The sequence below is a fragment of the Xiphias gladius genome, chromosome 12, assembly GCF_016859285.1.
Source record: "Xiphias gladius isolate SHS-SW01 ecotype Sanya breed wild chromosome 12, ASM1685928v1, whole genome shotgun sequence".
In the NCBI taxonomy this organism is placed as follows: Eukaryota; Metazoa; Chordata; class Actinopteri; order Istiophoriformes; family Xiphiidae; genus Xiphias; species Xiphias gladius.
The window spans coordinates 6,681,481-6,699,664 of NC_053411.1; the positions used below are offsets into that span (position 1 = coordinate 6,681,481).

The 18,184-nt window shown below is 40.2% G+C and overlaps 1 protein-coding gene across 1 annotated transcript in view; it reads left to right on the top strand.

The window, feature by feature from the left end:
* The window catches only part of ppp2r5b (protein phosphatase 2, regulatory subunit B', beta), a 35,050-nt gene extending 18,726 nt beyond the window's left edge, over window positions 1-16,324 (top strand). The window contains exons 3-13 of the mRNA XM_040141629.1: window positions 1,055-1,156; window positions 2,215-2,307; window positions 2,792-2,922; window positions 4,043-4,102; window positions 7,303-7,411; window positions 11,767-11,820; window positions 13,050-13,100; window positions 13,202-13,321; window positions 13,662-13,789; window positions 14,693-14,794; window positions 16,096-16,324. Of these exons, the coding sequence (XP_039997563.1) occupies window positions 1,055-1,156; window positions 2,215-2,307; window positions 2,792-2,922; window positions 4,043-4,102; window positions 7,303-7,411; window positions 11,767-11,820; window positions 13,050-13,100; window positions 13,202-13,321; window positions 13,662-13,789; window positions 14,693-14,794; window positions 16,096-16,324 (1,179 nt within the window). The remainder of the gene's footprint in view (window positions 1-1,054; window positions 1,157-2,214; window positions 2,308-2,791; window positions 2,923-4,042; window positions 4,103-7,302; window positions 7,412-11,766; window positions 11,821-13,049; window positions 13,101-13,201; window positions 13,322-13,661; window positions 13,790-14,692; window positions 14,795-16,095) is intronic.
* The last annotated feature ends 1,860 nt before the right edge of the window (window positions 16,325-18,184 follow it).

Below are 18,184 nucleotides of genomic sequence, written 5' to 3' on the forward strand. Positions count from 1 at the left end.
GCTAGCTAGCAAGGCTAAAAACACCAGTGTGTCTAATTTGAACATAAAGCCTCATGAACATTAGATACAAAAGAGATATGCATAAGATAATGAAAGAAAGACTAAAGGGTGAGAGACGGGCTGGGGAATGGGAAGGAAAGTGAGTTAAGAAAGCTCTGAAAGAAGGGGGATGGAAAGATGATAGGATGGGTGAGGTATGAATGATGAATGGTTAAGAGAGTATCTATGCAGTGTATTCACTTAAATAGGTTTTAAGTGTTCAGAGTAAGAGTAGGTGAGGTTTACATGGTCACGTGAAATTACACCTTGTCCTCCTGCAGTGAGAAGTTTAACTAATACAGACAGACGTGTGGAGAGTAAGTAAGGATTGGGGAAAAAAATGCTACTGAATAAAGGGGCATTGGGATATACCATGTTTGCTTTTTGCCATCTAGTTTGTGCACTAAATGGCCAGTGGAAATGCATTTGTTGAATAAATCATGACATAGCGAGCAGTCAGGTTGCATGACTTATCGGCTGTTCTTATAACACAGTCTGGGAACAGCATCAAATATGGCCGACAATAGCTGAAGTTGTCTATGATAGCCCAGAAACCAAAAACAGTTAGCGAAGACCACAATGTTTTTTTCAAAAAACATTTGTGTTTCTTATCCTGATGCGAAAGTTTCTTCTTTTGATTGGACATTTGTCATTTGCTATTGTAGTGCAATACTGCCCCCCACCTAACATAACTGTGTTTTACCTATTTTATTTGCTAGATTCATCTGATAGAAATCCACCCAACTTCCCCTTAATATGGGACTCTTCTATTCATACACTTAAATTAGCGTGAATGTAATGTATGATATTTGGTTCTTGCTAATCTCTCTTTCTACCTCTCTACCTCTTCCCTTTTCACTTCACTTCTCTCTGTGACTTCTTTTTCCCTTATCCCCTCCTGTATCCATTTCCCTCAAACCCCCCCCCACAAATTTTCATCTTTTCCACCACATATTTTCTTCCTGCTCTTCCCATTACTATCCTCCCCTCGTCCTCCATGTCTGTGGTTTTCCAGATCTCGGTAAATATCTTCCGGACTCTCCCACCCAGCGAGAATCCAGAGTTTGACCCCGAGGAAGATGAGCCGACACTGGAAGCCTCCTGGCCGCATCTGCAGGTACATCATATAGACACAAATTCATGTTGTGATAAAATTATGACCATATTTACATACTTTAAATACATTTCTCTTGCGGAGGTAAAGGAAGAAAAGAACAGTTGCTCTTGGAAAGGATATGTTCAGAAAAATGGGTTGACTTTGGCATTTTTTTTCCAAAAAACAGTTTGGGAGTTGTTGTGATGCACTTGCTTTGTTATTTAGGTGAAACACAATGCAGTGTCAGTAAGTGCCATGAAAAATGGGCCCTACCTTATATTCTATAATATATTTTGGAGGGCGGACAATGCCGTAATATACACAACTCCCACCAGGTGTTGCTTTTAATGCAGCATTCAGTATTTATCTGCACATAAACACACGGTACCTGAGCCTGAGGTCCTTTGGATCAGTTCAAGCAGCTGCTTAAAGCAAGATTTTAGGAAAACATAACTGTTTTATTGGCCTGAAACACAAAATGGAGCTCTGGCAAAGAAGAACTCCTAAACAGACTTGTTAGGGTTCCCAGATGAAATTTGGGTGTGGTGTACAGTCATACAGTAAGCAGGTGAAGTTTTCTAATGTTCCCTTTTAAGATTTCAGATTTTTTAAGAAGTCACCTCTTGCTGCCATTTGTAGCAATCATGAATAAATCATGCTATGTTGCCTAAAGCAGCTTTATAAAAAAAATTGTCCACCATTTTGAAAAATACCCTTATTTGATTTCCTGCAGAGAGTTAGATGAGAAGACTGATAATCCCCTCACACCTATCTGGTCAATATAAAGCCACAGCGTGCAGCCTGTTAGCTTAGCTTAGCATTAAGACCGGAAACAGAGAGAAACAGTTAGCCTCACCAGTACCCTCTAAGGTTTACTAATTAACAGTTTTTATCTCATTAGTTTATTCCGTATGAAGACTGAAGTGTTAAATGACATTTTGTGGTTTTACAGGGCGTAATGTGTAAGAAGCAAACAGAATGCAAATAGGTGTATTTTCCAAATTGTTTCACTGTTCATTAGAGACAAACAAAGACACTCTAAATGACATCCAACCTTCTGCTGTCTTTGCTTCTGTTAGCTGGTGTACGAGTTCTTTCTGCGTTTCCTGGAGAGCCCGGACTTCCAGCCCTCCATGGCCAAACGCTATGTCGACCAGAAGTTTGTCTTGCAGGTAATCCTCTCTCCTTTCCCTCTTTGAAAAAGGCTGTTTGTCAAATTCAAAGCTCCAAGATGTTTCTAAAATCCCTATAAATGGAGAGATAGAAATAAATGAAGTTCTTTTTTGGAACACACCAAGTTTCGGTATCCAGGTTTGGGTGCGTGCATAAAAAACTGACTTAAAATGACTCAGTTCTTGTTGTACAACTTGTATCTTTAATATCCTGCGTTATTTTAAAAATTGATGGGGAAAAAAAAGTTCATGCAATATAAATTTTGCCGTTTGTGCGGTAAAAATATATTTCGATGACGATGAAATGTTCTCACAAGAGAAAGAAAAATGAAAAAAATACCCTCGAGGTTATATAAATATTCAAATTAGTTCGAGGTTAGGAGGTGGGTGTTATAGTGAAGAGGTTAGAGAATGAATGCAGTCACAAGTACAGGCATAAAAACAGACTTTATTTGTGTCTGTAATTATTATTATGTGTGTGTAGCTCCTGGAGCTGTTTGACAGTGAGGACCCCAGGGAGAGGGAGTACCTGAAGACCATCCTGCACCGTGTCTATGGAAAACTACTGGGTCTCCGAGCCTACATCCGCAAACAAATCAACAACATCTTCCTCAGGTACAGGCTGCAATCTACCCATCCAATGCACGGGACTTAAAGGTGCTACTTATAGCCATTTATAGAATCAATTTTAAAATCAAAAATCAAACATTAGCCAACAATAAAAGACTATTAGCGGGGAGTGGTTGTTGGGACTAATAGCTTGGTGAGGGGCTAATTGGACTAGTAGCCTGAGACTTAAACTTTTTAAAATAACTGTTGATTTTCAGTGTGCTGTAGTCTGATCTATCTAATCTTTGCAGGGTGTTAGACACAGTAGAAACACAGAAAGGAGTGCGCTGAAGGAACTTTTGGTTTCCTGCAACAGTTCCTTCATTTTAGTTTCTGAGTTTTAGTTCCTGATACTTGAAGTTCTTTGTGGTCGAAAAGAAACAAGCAGCAGGACAAGGGGTAAATGAAAATGTAGCCCTAATACCACCAAAGGGTACACGTTGCATCTAAAATGTGTATTTTGGATAATTAAAAGCTGTATTCTGCCAGACATGCACATAGACAGGCATGCACAAACATGATGGTGCGCATTTGCACTGACTGCCATATACAGTATCTTCATCCTGCATTTATGCTGAGAGCTAAATCATTGTGTAGTGACACAAGTCTCTTCAAATGATTATCAGCTCTGACTAACAAAAAGGCTGTGATGTACAATCATGTTTCACTTCTTCCCTTCACCAAGTGCGGCTGAATTGTTGTCTTTTGTTGTGATTGCAATATAATTTAAGCATGGGAGCGCTGCGGTGCTGCAACAAGCATTGTTTCTATTTCAGTTAACTGGTTTTAGTATCATTATTTGTGCCTTCTGACGGTAGCTGTAAGGCAAGCGTTTATTTTATTTTTTATTTAATGTGCTTCTTTTTCTTTAATTTCTCTCTTAGATGATAACATCACAGACGTTACACAGGAGATATCAGGAAATGTATCAATTTTGTAGGAAAGAAAGGAATATCAGGAGATTTTTAAGCATGGCTCTTTTTATGCAAAGATAACAGAATGGGTTTTTATTTTTGTCTTTCTTTCCGTTCCTTCTTTTAGTTGCCTTTACGACTGTTAAACTAGAAACTGTTGCTTAATCTTTAGGAGTCACTCTTGGCATGTGTGTGCTGTTTCTGATCTGCAGGTTCATATATGAAACTGAGCACTTCAACGGAGTCGCAGAGCTGCTGGAAATCCTCGGCAGGTTTGTACTCACAAGCACACGCACGTTTTGAAGTACTTCGTAGTATATCATGGCCTGATGAATGCATTTAGAGTAAAGTTGAATAACAGACACTCATAGGCTTATACACACACACATACAGCATCTTTAGGTGGCCAGCTGCTGCTATTCATGAGCCAGCTAGCAACCCAGTAAATTAAACAACTACAAAATATGGCAACAAAACATAACTGCTATGTATTCATTTTCATTTTTCATGTATCATCATCACCCCCCCATTCATATCATGTGATGACAACTGTGTAAAGCCCAATGGAGTGAGAATTGAAGGATGAGGAAGGGAGGGAAACGAGTAAACTGTGGAGGTCGGCAAGAAGGAGAGACAGAAACAAGAGGGGGCTTAAAGACATGACTGAGAGATGACTCGGAGGTTTGTGTAGATTGTTGTCTCTGTGGCCAGTAAGAGAAATGCAAGGAAGATAGAGATGAAGAGGAATCAAGGAAGGAAGTCAAACTGACAAACAAACATGTCTTGCTCTCTGCCTGCGCTCATACACAAATCAATGAGAACAAGAATGGAAAGATGACAATAATGAAAAGAAAGAGGGAGAGAGAGAAAGTGGAGGATGGATATAAGCAAGGTGATATTATCTAGTTTGTTTCCTCGCTTGGTCTGCATGCAAAATGGTAGAGGAATAGTTGAACATTTCCAGAATGCCTACCAACACCTCTGAAGCTATCTTGTGTGCATCTTATTCGATTAAGCCGTACATGTACAGGCTAACTGGCCAGGTTGGGTCGTGAGCTGGGCGTATCACTCAGCGTCAAAGTGAAGAAGCACTGTTAGCACTGTTAGATGCAATTGCAAAATTTTAAGTAGATGTGCCCTAAGTTGATGGTTAGCCACAACCTTGATAACGTTATGGATGGTTTACAATATTGGAGATAATTTTGTGAATTTATTATCTTCAGGTCTTTCCACTCTGTCATACTGCAGCTTTTTTTTATTCAAGACAATTACAAACATCTCTAAAAGTCAATACTTGTGACAGCACATTCAGGATGATGTTACAGTATTTGACTTTAACTCCAGTAGCATTCATGAATATATTAAGGTCACAGCACTCCCTGTCAATATATTTTCTTAACCAGAGGAACTACAGTCTCATCAGACATAGGAAACCTGTGCTGCATCTCTCTGTGGTTATAACTCTTTCCCTTTTCTGACACTAAAAGCAGCGTTTCTGACAGAAAACATAAAGATGGAAATCCAGCGCTTTATCTGTCAATATCCTTTGTCCATAATGGTTATAGTAGTTATACATGTAGTGAAATATGTACATACACTGTCTATAGGGGTGACCTATTATCTATAATTATAGTATTGTAAACACGACTGTTGCACTGTTTATTACAAAGTGTAAATAAACGAATTTAGCTTATTATTGCTATAACAACGATCCACAGACAGGGACTCCATATAGATAGAGGAAACGATAAGAAAAGAGGCAAATGAGCTTTTCCTCTATTATCAGTATTTAGCTTCTTTACAATAGTATAATAATTTCAGAGCCCACACAGTCAGTGACAGCTGTGTAACATTACCAGGATCAAATGTCCGGAGGTTAGCAAAGTCGAGCAACGTAACCGAACGAATAAGAATACTACGAAGCAAAGTATATGACACTAGTAACACAGAAATGCCTTCAAAAAAAAATCTGTGTTTATGTTGAAAGTAGAAGAAAGTAGATTTAGAGAGACTGGAGTGGTTTGTCTGAATGCTGGTTAAATGACAGAATATTTTAGCAAAAGTGTTATTACTGTCTCTTTTGTTTTCCCGACATAAAGGATGAAGAGATTCATTCAAAAACAGGAACCTTTCTTATAACCCAGAACCACCATTGCACCTGTTAACGATCAAAAAGTCAGATCAAAAATGGACGATGACTTTTGAGGTTTGAGAATTACAGGTTAATGGAGGGAAGAGGGAAGAATGGAGGGATTAGAGATGGAGGGATGACATAGAGATGGAGGGAGGATGAGTGAGTGAACAGTAAGTGAGTCAGAAAGGGAGGAAAGAGGGAGGAGGGAGAGCAGGAGAGGAGAGAGAGGTTTGTATTCATGTTGGTGGTAACAGAGGTATTTATAGCTCCTCCCACACATGGAGAGAGGGAGAGATAGATGAGCGAGGGAGGATGCATTGCACAGAAAGAGGGAGAGAGAGGAAGACGACAGAGGTATTCAGAAAAAGGGTGAGAGGGAGGCAGACAGACAGATTAGAGGAACAGCAGGAGTGAGATATTATTGAAGGAATCTTCTATGAAACAGACAAATATGCTGTTAGAGAATGAAGGCAGACCGACAGTCGTGTTTCAGACAGGTAGACTGATACAGAGACACAAATATAAAACTGATAAACAACTCAGAGTTACTGCTAAATAAGTGTCATACTTTCCAAGTTTAGTTCCCACTCTTCCACTGCTCATACCTTTCTATCTGTAGGCTGAACTACTACAGTGTCAGTCAGTGGAGTAGTGAAAAGAGCAGACCACGCGTTTGTCCAGTCACTTGGAAATGGAGTCAGTACAAGAATAGACTCCACCACACAGACAGCTGCAGATGTGAATTGGCAGTTTTTGGAGTAATACGTGATGTAAATAAATGTCAATTTTGCCGCTCTCTTTAGAGTTAAAATACCAGCTTCTTTGCAGAGAACTAAACTAATAGTCCAAATACGTTAAAGTTACAATGGACTTACAATGCCATGAGCTATGAAGTTGCAAAAAACAATGCTACATGTTCCTGTGGAGCCCTAGGATCGGATCAGGGTTCTTTTCTCATATTTGATTTATCTAACAGCTGACCTGGATCACCTGCTGAAACGGTTAGTTGATCAATTGATTGGTTGACTGACCAAGAATGTATCAACCACAGTTTTGCTAATCAATTTAAGTCATTTATCAAGTGAAAAAGGGTTAACCCCAAACATTCACCTTTTCCAGCTTCTCAAATGTATTAGATGCAGCTTTAATCTCCTCGCATAATCATGTCTTGTGTTTTTGACATATTCTAACTGAAAGACAGACAATGTGGCAGAAGTGAAAAACTTCACGTTGTTATTTTTCCCAGGAAGGAAGCAAACATGATAGGAAATGAAGGAGTTCATGCACCACTGTAATGGTAACTTTGACTGTTCTCTCGTCTCCTCTCCTCTTCTCCAGCATCATAAACGGCTTCGCCTTGCCTCTGAAGGCCGAACATAAGCAGTTCCTGGTTCGGGTCCTCATCCCACTACACACAGCAAAGTCCCTTTCCATCTTCCATGCACAGGTCAGTGATATAATCCTCGATACGCTGATATTTAAATTTTTTTCTTTACATATTAGACTTGTTTAGAAAGGCTAGCTTTGCCAGTTGTTTCTTTTGATAGCTTTAGCAGTGAAAACTTACCATCTGTTTCTGACACCAATTTATGTTTCATGTAACACAACAAATGCTATTACACAGCAGCAAAATTTGTTGATGCAGTTTGCAACAGTTTTTCCATGTGTGTTCTTATGACTTTTGAAGGCCAATACTGATGCTGTTTGCTGATGTTCTGTGTTTTCAGGGTGTAAAAGCTACTGAAATAATTTTTATATCTTGTCCAACTAAAAATATTTTTCAAACCCAGAAATCCTTCAAGGTTAGTGCGCAGTTCTTCTCCGGATTGAAACATTCTTTACTGTAGTCTTTAGAGACTCCAATCCAACACCCGCCACAGAACTAGATCTACTGCTCCTTCGCTGTACCTCCTTTGTTTTGTTCTAGCAGTAAACTGACGGAGGAGTTTGGTTCCAATCACCATCACAAAATCTCCTATTGGTGTGATTTGTCTCTTGTATTTTATGTAACAGTTAACTGTGGCTACAAACATTAGGCTTGAATTTCACATGCATGTGTAAGGATAAAACCTAGGAATCAAGTATATATGATATATTACCTCTCAAAACAAAGCTCTATGTAGACCATCGCAATGGTAGTTAGTGGTTTCTGCAATGTATCAAATCTAACACTAGGAGACAGAGTTGAGTCACGGATAACACTGCAGAGAGATTTACTCAACCTTGAATTACACACAGAGAGTGTTTGCCTTTGGTTTGTGTCTGTTCGTGTATGAGTATGTTTGTTTGGGTTATAATATTTGATTACACAGATGGCAGCCAGTCTATCGCGTTCATGTGTGTGTGTGTTCATGTTTGTGTGCGTGTGTGTGTCTGTTCATTTTATTTGTGTCACAAATTATTTGATTATGCGGGAGGTACAGTTTGTTCTCCAAAAACTGGTCTGTGGTATGTGTGTGTTTGTGCGTGTACTGGTACTTCTATCTTTGTGAGGACCAGTTTGCGTTTTAGACATTTGGGAAAGTGAGGACATTTAGGCTGGTCCTCATACCTTTAAAGGGCTGTTTGAAGGTTAAGACTTGGTTTTAAGGTTCAGGTTAGAATCAGGTTTAGGTCAGGGTGAGGGTAAGGGTTGGGGTTAGGCATTCAGTTGTGATGGTTGACGTTAGGGTAAGGGAATAGGGAATGCATTATGTCAATGAGTGTCCTCACAGAGACAGAGAAACAAGAGTGTGTGTGTGTGTGTGTGTGTGTGTGTGTGTGTGTGTGTGTGTGTGTGTGTGTGTGTGTGTGTGTGTGTGTGTGTGTGTGTGTGTGTGGTTGTATGTGTGTGTGTGTGTGTGTGTGTGTGTGTGTGTGTGTGTGTGTGTGTGTGTGTGTGTGTGTGTGTGTGTGTGTGTATTTGTGGGTGTTTGTTTTTGTGTATTCTGGGCCTCAGCATCACCGTGCCCTACATTTCTCCTCCCCGTCTCTCTCCCTGTGGTTCACACACATACATTATTCACACACTCAAAGACACACTCCTTTTGACAGGGTCACGGGGGAAACAGTGCTAGTGGACAGCAGTTTTGCACTCAATAGGTGTGGCTGCGCAGGAGTGACCCAGTTCTGGATCTAAATATCAAAATATAAAACCCCAGCAGCACATTTTAATAATCTTGAAGGTTTCTCAGCACCGTGAAGTACATTTGAATCCTCTTTTTCTGTAGTCTGTGAAGAGTTTTCTTATTTATATCGTGTCACTGAATTGTAATAACAGCTTTTAGAGCTATAGTGTTTAGCCACGGCATGGTTACACATCATGGTTCCAAATTGAGTACTTATTGGGTCACAGGTGTAAGTACCAAAATGAGAAATTTAATTTTTTTTTTTCTGCTGTGAAAGCACCCTATACATTAGTGTTTTTCCATGGGGGGTTATTTTTGGTTCAGACTGATGACGTTAGTACTCCAATTTGAATGCTGTAATAACCTGTTTAGTATGCACTAAAAATAGTTTGTGATATCACTTCAGGTCGAACAGCCACACAACCAGAGGGACACTGTTAGCTGTTGCTTGGTCCCATTTGTGATTTTAGCACTTGCGTACGTTCTTGTACTACTCTGCATGTTAGTTACTTCGTGTCATGTTTGAATCACGGAGTAGCGTATGCAGTACTGAGGTTTAAGGACTACTTGATGCTGTGAGTTTTGAGAGTCCGGTCATTTGCCCTTGGCAGAACTGGACCCATGGAAAAAAGACAGCTATCGCTAGCTAAACACCCTGTCACTGCATGGTCCGAGTCAACCATAGATGTGAGTCGCGCACGTGCCATTTTACCACATCCAATTTGTGACATTTTACCACAGCCAATTTGTGAGTGAAGATAGAGACCAAAAACAGAGACTGATAAGAGATGAAGATCAACGAATTTCAAGAAATGAAATTTTAAATGAAAAATTAAATGAAAAATCCCAAAACTCCAGACGGTGGTCTATGCTTTTGTATAATCCAGTACAGATAACAAAATCCTCTTTAAATTTGGCTAGATTGCTTTATTGGCTAGACTCCAGCATCTGCTTATTCACATGAAACCTGCTCTACTTCGCTTTATAATCTACAATATGCAACGATTTGCTGACTTGCGAAATACAGTCGAAACTGGAAGTGGCTGTCCAAGTTGGTGGACCTTACATGTTGTAAACCGGTTATGCTCGCACATGAGCGACTAGCCAAAGCTAGTTAGCTAACTAGCTTTCAACTACAAAATGAAAGCTGCTTAGCTTAGCTTGTTACCTTCCATTTTCTGAGTGAGATACAGCACGATGGGTCTTTCCAAATAGTGAGTGTTGTAAAGGGATAGATGTCTTAAATTGCTAATGGTCATCTGTTGAAAAAGGGGAGAACAATGCCCTGTATCAATATTCATAGGCTATACAGTGGCTGTGATGTGCCCCAGTGCTCCAGGGAGGAGAAATAAAAATTCAGTTTTACTTTAAACTAAATGAAACTATGACTAAGTCAGCACAATTCAAAGATTTGTACAGAACCTGACAAAATAATAGCAAGAACTGTGTAATGTGCAGGTCCTAACAAATTCACAGGCAAGAGAGAATATTAGAATTCTCTACAACGACTTTATCCCCAAAAATAGAGCCTAATTTGACCTGTAGCCTTGACAAATCAATATTGGTACAATCTCAGCCTTTCAGCCTTTAAAAGTCTACAGTGCCCATAATCCTTAGCCTAACAACGGCCTCCTGCACCCACAAAGCCTGACCTGACAACAGAATCCAACATCATATTTACCCCGAGCGATTTCTCTAATGCCTCGCTAATGCTTTAAATAGTTTGACCGCTCAGCACCTATATTTTAATCCTCCCATTTTTCCTGCTTTTCTTTTTATTCAAGCTTGACATCCCTGCTTTAAGCCGCCGCTCCCCCCTTCTCTGTGCTTCTGTAACCATGCCGTGGTGTGAGTGAAGGACAGGAAAGTTAGGGATGGAGCGAGTGGAGTAGACAAAGAAGGAAAGGGATTAAACAGGAAAAAAGATGAAAGCTGTGGAAGATGTGAAAACCAGACAGAGACAGAGACAGACAATGGAGCGTCAGGTCAAGCATGAGACAGGGAAAGAAACAATAAAAAAAGAGAAGAAAAGGAAGTAAAAACGGATTGTCCTACAAAAAGATAGAGAACAACCATCAGCAATCTGACAGTACACATCCTCTGCTGTCTGTGTAAGTGTAAAACTGGACAATCCAGCATACTTTTATGTTATCGACATTTGATTGTACTTATCTGAAAGTCATAAAATGGACCAGTACATTAATAATGTGAACAAGGCAAAGATATAAGTAGGACCGAAGAGAGAAGACAGAGGCAGAGACAAGAGGACTAAACTCTATCTCACGTTGCCCTGAAGGGAATTTGTGTGTGTGACATCACTCCTTCCGAAGTAAACACACGCACACACAGTCTCCGTCGCCACGGTGCCCTCTCGCCACGGCAACCGGCCTGGGTGGAGGGGGCAACCGCAAAACACACACATGCACACACACACACCACACACACACACGTACGCACACATTCGCTGAGTAATGAGAAATGATGGTAGATCATATAGGAGGAGACAAGAGCTGGTGTAGAACTATACACACACACAGACACCATTGGAAAACTTGTCTTTCCAATCTTTAGCAGTGTGTAATCCGGAGGGATAAGTGCTAAGATCCCCCTTGTCTGCTTGACAGCTTCAGGGAACATGTGTGTGTGTTTTTGCATTGGTGTGTGTGTTCTAACCTCCTCTCCTCTGTCCTTACAGCTGGCCTACTGTGTGGTGCAGTTTATGGAGAAAGATGCTACAGTCACTGAATATGTAAGTCTGTTTCTTATCACCTTACTATACTTAAAACAAAACGCTTGCTAATCAAATTTAAAGGATAATTCTGGTTTGTTAGATATTTGAACTTATTTTTGTAGTTTTGGCCATTTGGCTACAGAAAGTCAGATGGTTCAATCATAGAAGTTCCATAGAAGTTTTAAAGCTGCACTAAACAATATTCTTATTTGAACAGTGGGTCAAAATCAATGTTGATGTGAAAGATGTCACTCATAGTGATGAACTTTGCAGTTCCCCTCAGCCCTACAGAGCGTTTTAGCATCTTTGTTTTTGTTATGGGGCCCACGACTTAGATGTTTTTGGTTCAGTTGTATTGCTCTCATTAACCTTGTTTCCACGCTGCAGGCAGCTGTTATTAGTGAAAAAGCTCTGATAAATCCACTGTACACTAAATGACCAGAAGCAAACAGTAGACAGACAGAGTTAGAAACTAGCTGGTGAACATAGTGGAGCATTTAACAGCTAAAGAGTCAGATATTCTCCTCAGGGGTTTGTGGAAATGAAACAGATCTTAAAGGAGAGTTAATATTGGACTTGTATTCATCAGGTGGACAAAACCTTTACTTCAAGTGAATGCTAAAAAATCAATTATTACTGCTTTTTAACAACCCAAAGGTTAGCAGAAGTTATTTGGACAAAAAAAACTTGGAAATTGAAGGCAAACAAAAATTTACTCCAAACTGTCTGTTGTAAACCTCCAACATAGTTTAAAGACTCCCTGATTCAACGTTGCTCTAACATACAAAGTTTGACTTTGTAATTAGGGATTATTACCAACATTTCGGATTTCAGCATTTATTTTAGTGAGTGCAGTGTTACCATAACTGAGAGTCATGATGGACAAAACTACAAAAATAAGACTCAAGTTGTAATAAACTGAATTTATTCTTTAATATTATTGCCAGTCACATGACCATCAAATATTATAATCAATGTTAGACCTGTAAGTAGTTCACCAATGTAAACTCTGCCTGTCAGAGGTTGAATTAGAGTATTTACTATACCCTACATCTTCATTCATCCTAATCAGGACAGTAAGAATGAGACTCAGTACAAAGTTAACAACATATTTCTTAATGCACTAGCCAGAGTATGAATATGAAGCAATGAAGATGGTACGGATGGATGCCTGCCAGCCAGCTACCCTGCTGTGCTGATGGCTGCAGTGTTTATTTATATTCATGTGTTTCGTATTTTCTCTGCAGATCATCAGAGGGCTGCTCAAGTACTGGCCAAAAACCTGCACGCAGAAAGAGGTGAGATAGCTGATAAAAGAAAAATGTCTGGGAGCATCTTAACATTTTTTCTGTCTTTGCTGTATTATAAACGTGTGTGTATTGGTGTGTATGTGATTTAGGTGATGTTCCTGGGGGAGATCGAGGAGATCCTGGATGTGATTGAGCCATCTCAGTTCATTAGGGTCCAGGAGCCGCTTTTCAAACAGATCGCTGCCTGTATCTCCAGCCCTCACTTCCAGGTTAACACTACATCCCTTTCTGCATTTAAACCATACCGGAATGTCTAAAAGTAGTATCTAAAAACGTGTTTTGTTATACTCAAATATTGTCCCAAAATAGCTACACAAGTCAACTCTTACTCTCATGTTAAAAACAAACTGTTTTGGGAGTAATAAGCTTAATAACAGTAACCTAATTGCCTCCAGATTTATTATATATCAATATCGAAAACATGATCCACCAAAAGACACTGTAGAAAAAAGTCAAAAACTTCAAAAACTATGAGCAGAAATAGCAGTCCGATAAAAAGGATCCAACTTCGATAAAGTCGACTCTTCTGTGTGTGTGTCTGTGTTTCAGGTAGCGGAGCGGGCACTTTACTTCTGGAACAATGAATACATCCTCAGTCTGATAGAGGAGAACTGTCAAGTCATCCTGCCGCTGGTGTTCGCCACCCTCTACAGAGTCTCCAAGGAGCACTGGAACCAGTCAGTTGCACATATGAACACCAACACACACAAATCAATACAACTCATAACTCCATTTATAGCTTTTGTTTTTAGCTTCTGGTTAATTTGGGTGTAACCTCAAGCTTTATCACTGTTTGGACGGAAAGTAAATTTTAAAGCACTCCCAGTTGGTCTGCTGTCCAGTCAATGGGGGTGTGTTTTATAGCTCCAATCAGGATAAAAGCAACGCCACTGTCTGTCATCTAACTCGTCAGCTCCCTTAAAACCTTTGAACACTCAAATTGGAAACAGTGAGGACCTTTTAAAGGATGCACCGTGTTTTTGCTTGGCCTGTTGGTCAACTTATGTGAGAAAAAAAAAGCAACATCCAAAAAGGTCATCCGACACTCCGCAGTCAGAGCTGACATAAAAGTGGAGCTGTGCAGTTTGGTCCCGCTCCAACGTGCAATAAATAACATTTTAGCTCACAGATACCAAAATAATCCATGTTCCCCCTGTAGGTCATTCATTCTTGTGGCTCATGTTAATACTCGATGATGAAAGAAGCATATCGACCCTTTATTTAAATAAAATCAGCAACCATACAGTGAAAAAAAACTCCATTCCATTTACCAGCAAAATATACTTGAGTATCAATAGTACTCATTGTCCAGAGTGTTGTACTATAATAAATATACTAATGGATTATTATTACTGATGCATTAAGCAGCTGCTGCAAGCTCTTTACAAGCCTCCTATCAACTAACAGGCTAATAACCTCCCAGGGACACTGATTAATCCAAGTGTTATTGTTTAGGCAACACATACAGTTGATAGTAGATCAGTCTCCCCCGAAAACACAGGCTTTTCTGTTTCCTAACCCACAATCTTATGGGACAGATGATCCGCCATATGAATTATGTTTTATCTCCATCCCTTCAGGACCATCGTGTCTCTGATCTACAACGTGCTAAAGACCTTCATGGAGATGAACAGCAAGCTGTTTGATGACCTCACTGCCTCCTACAAAGTGGAGAAACAGAAGTGAGTATGACTCACACTCTTTGTGTGTGTATTTGTGTCACTGGATACAACAGTGACAACAAGAGGGAGAAATAGAAGGCTCCTAAGTCATGCCTTAGATGGTATTTGTTCCATTGTCCATCACATTAAATTTCACATTGTAAGTATGGATCAATTACGTCATGTTTTGAACACAGACCACATCATGATTCCACTTATTCATTACCCTGTTTCAAACTCAAGATAGCGGATACTATCGGGAATCGTTAAGCATTTCCAAAAAAGTTGCAGTTGCTTTTTTTTTCTAACAGGGAAATAAGGGGGTCAAATGTCAGACTTATATGTTTGTAAAGTATGGAGCTGGAAACAGGATGTGTTTAGCCTAGCTTAGCATAAAGACGGGAGAAGCAGCTAGCCCCTGGTGCTGTGTATACTCAGGTATACAGCACATACCCACCTCTGGGCAGGGGGATTTACCCTATTCCTACCCCAAAATACACACATATATCGATCATTGTCTGTCTGCAGTCTACAGGCAAAGACGTTACAGTCCATGTAATCTGTGGTGTTTATTGTGCAACTGTGACTTTTTTTCCCTGACTCTAGACTTTCAGGCAGCGCATCCTCCCAGGAAACACAAGTACCCCAGTAAATCTGCACCAAGTCTGTGGAGAAGAACTGTCTTAAGGACAAACGAGTGGAGAAATTTCCCTTCCCTTGTTGTTGCATAACCCACAGGCTTCATGGTGGGATATGCCAATAGACAGATGTAGTCACAACACTAGTAGTTAACTAATTAGGCACATACAGTATAACTACAAATGGGAAGCGAATATAGCAAAGCCAAACTTTGTCAATACACAATAACCGTCTGCCAGTGATGGCAATGAAGACAGTTACGAGCTAGAGGCAGAAGCATCTCCAGAAAGAGACATCTTTCTTTGTCATCTTTCTGTATAAGTTAGAAAGAGAGCAAAAAATTATGCCAAAATGTTGAACTATTCCTTTACAAGAAACATTTCAAGGAATTTAAAGGGCTTTTATAAGAATCATAGCATTTACATTATTTCACCTTCACCTTTCTTCTTTCATCAATCTCTCCTCCAGCAGTTCTCTTTCTCTCTTCTCCTTATCCTCCATTTCTCACTTCAGCAGTCTTTACAACCGCTACGACCGCTGTTCGACAAGGGAGAAAAATACAAATGTGTTGCCTGCGAGTCATGGATGCATCATTAGCTTGTTCATCAGGTTCCCTCCCTCTTTCTTTCCTTTACTTTTTGTCCCTCTATTTTTCTCTTCTTTCTCTCAACCTGCCTTTCCAGGGAGCTGAAGCGAGAGAGGGAGCGTGCAGAGCTCTGGCGAGGCCTGGAGGAGCACCAGGAGCGCCGGATGCAGATGCTCACCGAGGCCGCCAGGAACCAGCGCAACCTCCAGGAGCGAGGCGAGAGAGGGGACCCGCCGACCCCTTCGTCCCCGCTGACGGCTCACTCTGACAAGCCCGAGCCCAAACCCAGCGGGGCCTCCTCTGGAGCTGGGGAGAGTGCCACCTAGGTGCTGCTCTACAGCGATTGGATAACACAGGGGTTAGGGGACAGGGAGAAGACATGAAGTTGATGGTGAAAGTGTTGGGAGACAGAGAAAGGTACAAAACAAATACAATGTTTTTCTATCTTGTATCATCGAGGGGGTAGCGTTTTTTAAAAAGTGCGCAAACTCAGTGATCCAAGGTAAGAAATGTACCTTTTTCCTGACAGAGTTGTGTGAAACTGGTTCACTTTTTGCTATACACACATTATGTTGCAGATCATAAGATGAATATTGTCCAAAAGTGCAGACTGTCATTTTAAGTAAAGGCTGGTTTATTAAACTGCAGGTCAGTGCCTAAAATCGGTAGCTGGCCTGCTTCGAACCTGCCTAAAAGTAAGAGATCAAATTTTTTCTTTTGGTGCAGCACTAACCAAGTTTAACATGTGTCTAACTTGTCTCAACATTTAACCAACTGAGTCTGTACTGTGGCCTCGTATTTATCTTTTGGTCACAGATGCTTATTTCATGCGTGGACAGCACAATACATTGATAAACAAAAGAAGCAATTTCACACAAATGTCCTAAACCTATTGTCGCACAGACCAGACCCACAAACCCTCACACACACACACACACACACACACACACACACACACACACACACACACACACACACACACACACACACACACACACACACACACACACACACACACACAAACACAAACACACACACACACACACACACACAAATGCAGGCACATATTTACTGTAAATATGAGAAGACAGAGCTTCAGAGAGTGTATCCAGGTCAAACAAATCTCACACACCAACAACTGATTGATGCACCAAAATATTTCATACAAACAGCTACAGCTACATACTGGAGTACATACATATTCAATCACACAGCTACTTCTGGCGCTAACTCCTCTCCCATTCTGTCGGGTTCCACAAAAGGACGAGCCTAAAGTCCCTCAAGGTTAAATAACCACTGATTAAGTTAATAATGATATAAAGTACAATAACGTTCCTTCTTCTTACTTGTTACTCTACTACTACTACTCTACTCTACTCTAAGTACTACTGATGATGATGATGATGATAATGTTTTTATATATATACATATGTCTCTGGATATTTCTGTAGTGTATTATGGGAGAAACACTAGTGTAGCAGATACCATAAAGGGGAAGGCCGGCTTGAATTCTGAATTCACATCACACGTTAACTGTATGAGGCCATAATGTGAGTGCTGAAATTCAGCGGAATTCCCCTTTAACAGACCTTAAGCAGGGGAGGAATGAACTGGTTTTGTGGTGGCTGTTTTTCTTTTATTTTGACATTTTGGATTTTGGCGGTGTGGTGGGTGGACTTTAAAAGGGGATACTGCATATAAATTGAACAACATTCCACATTTAAAGGTCATTACTATGTAATTTTTTGTTTAAAGGTGCACTGTGGAGTTTTCTTATAAACAACAAAGTTATGTTTACATTCAGCGTTACTCACCAAATCACATTGTGGGTATCATTGAGGCCTAACAATTGCATTGAATGCATTTCCTTACTCATAAAACACTTGCATAGCCAATTTTAAAAAATATTTTAACTCGTGCATTGTTTACATCCATGTTTGCTAGCTAACAGTTCCCCCAACTGTCAATCAGAGGAAAAGGGTGATCCCAGTGGCATGATGTGAATCGCTGATGTGCGATACAAACAAAAGGAGGACCCGCTCATAAAAACACCACTCCATACCGCTACTGTTGGTCAAAAACTCCACAGGGTACCTTTAATTTTGATGTTGCAGCACACAATGATGCTTTTTTGAGAATGTTTTGGTTAAAAGTTTAACAAATTTACTTAAATTTGTCTTGGTCAC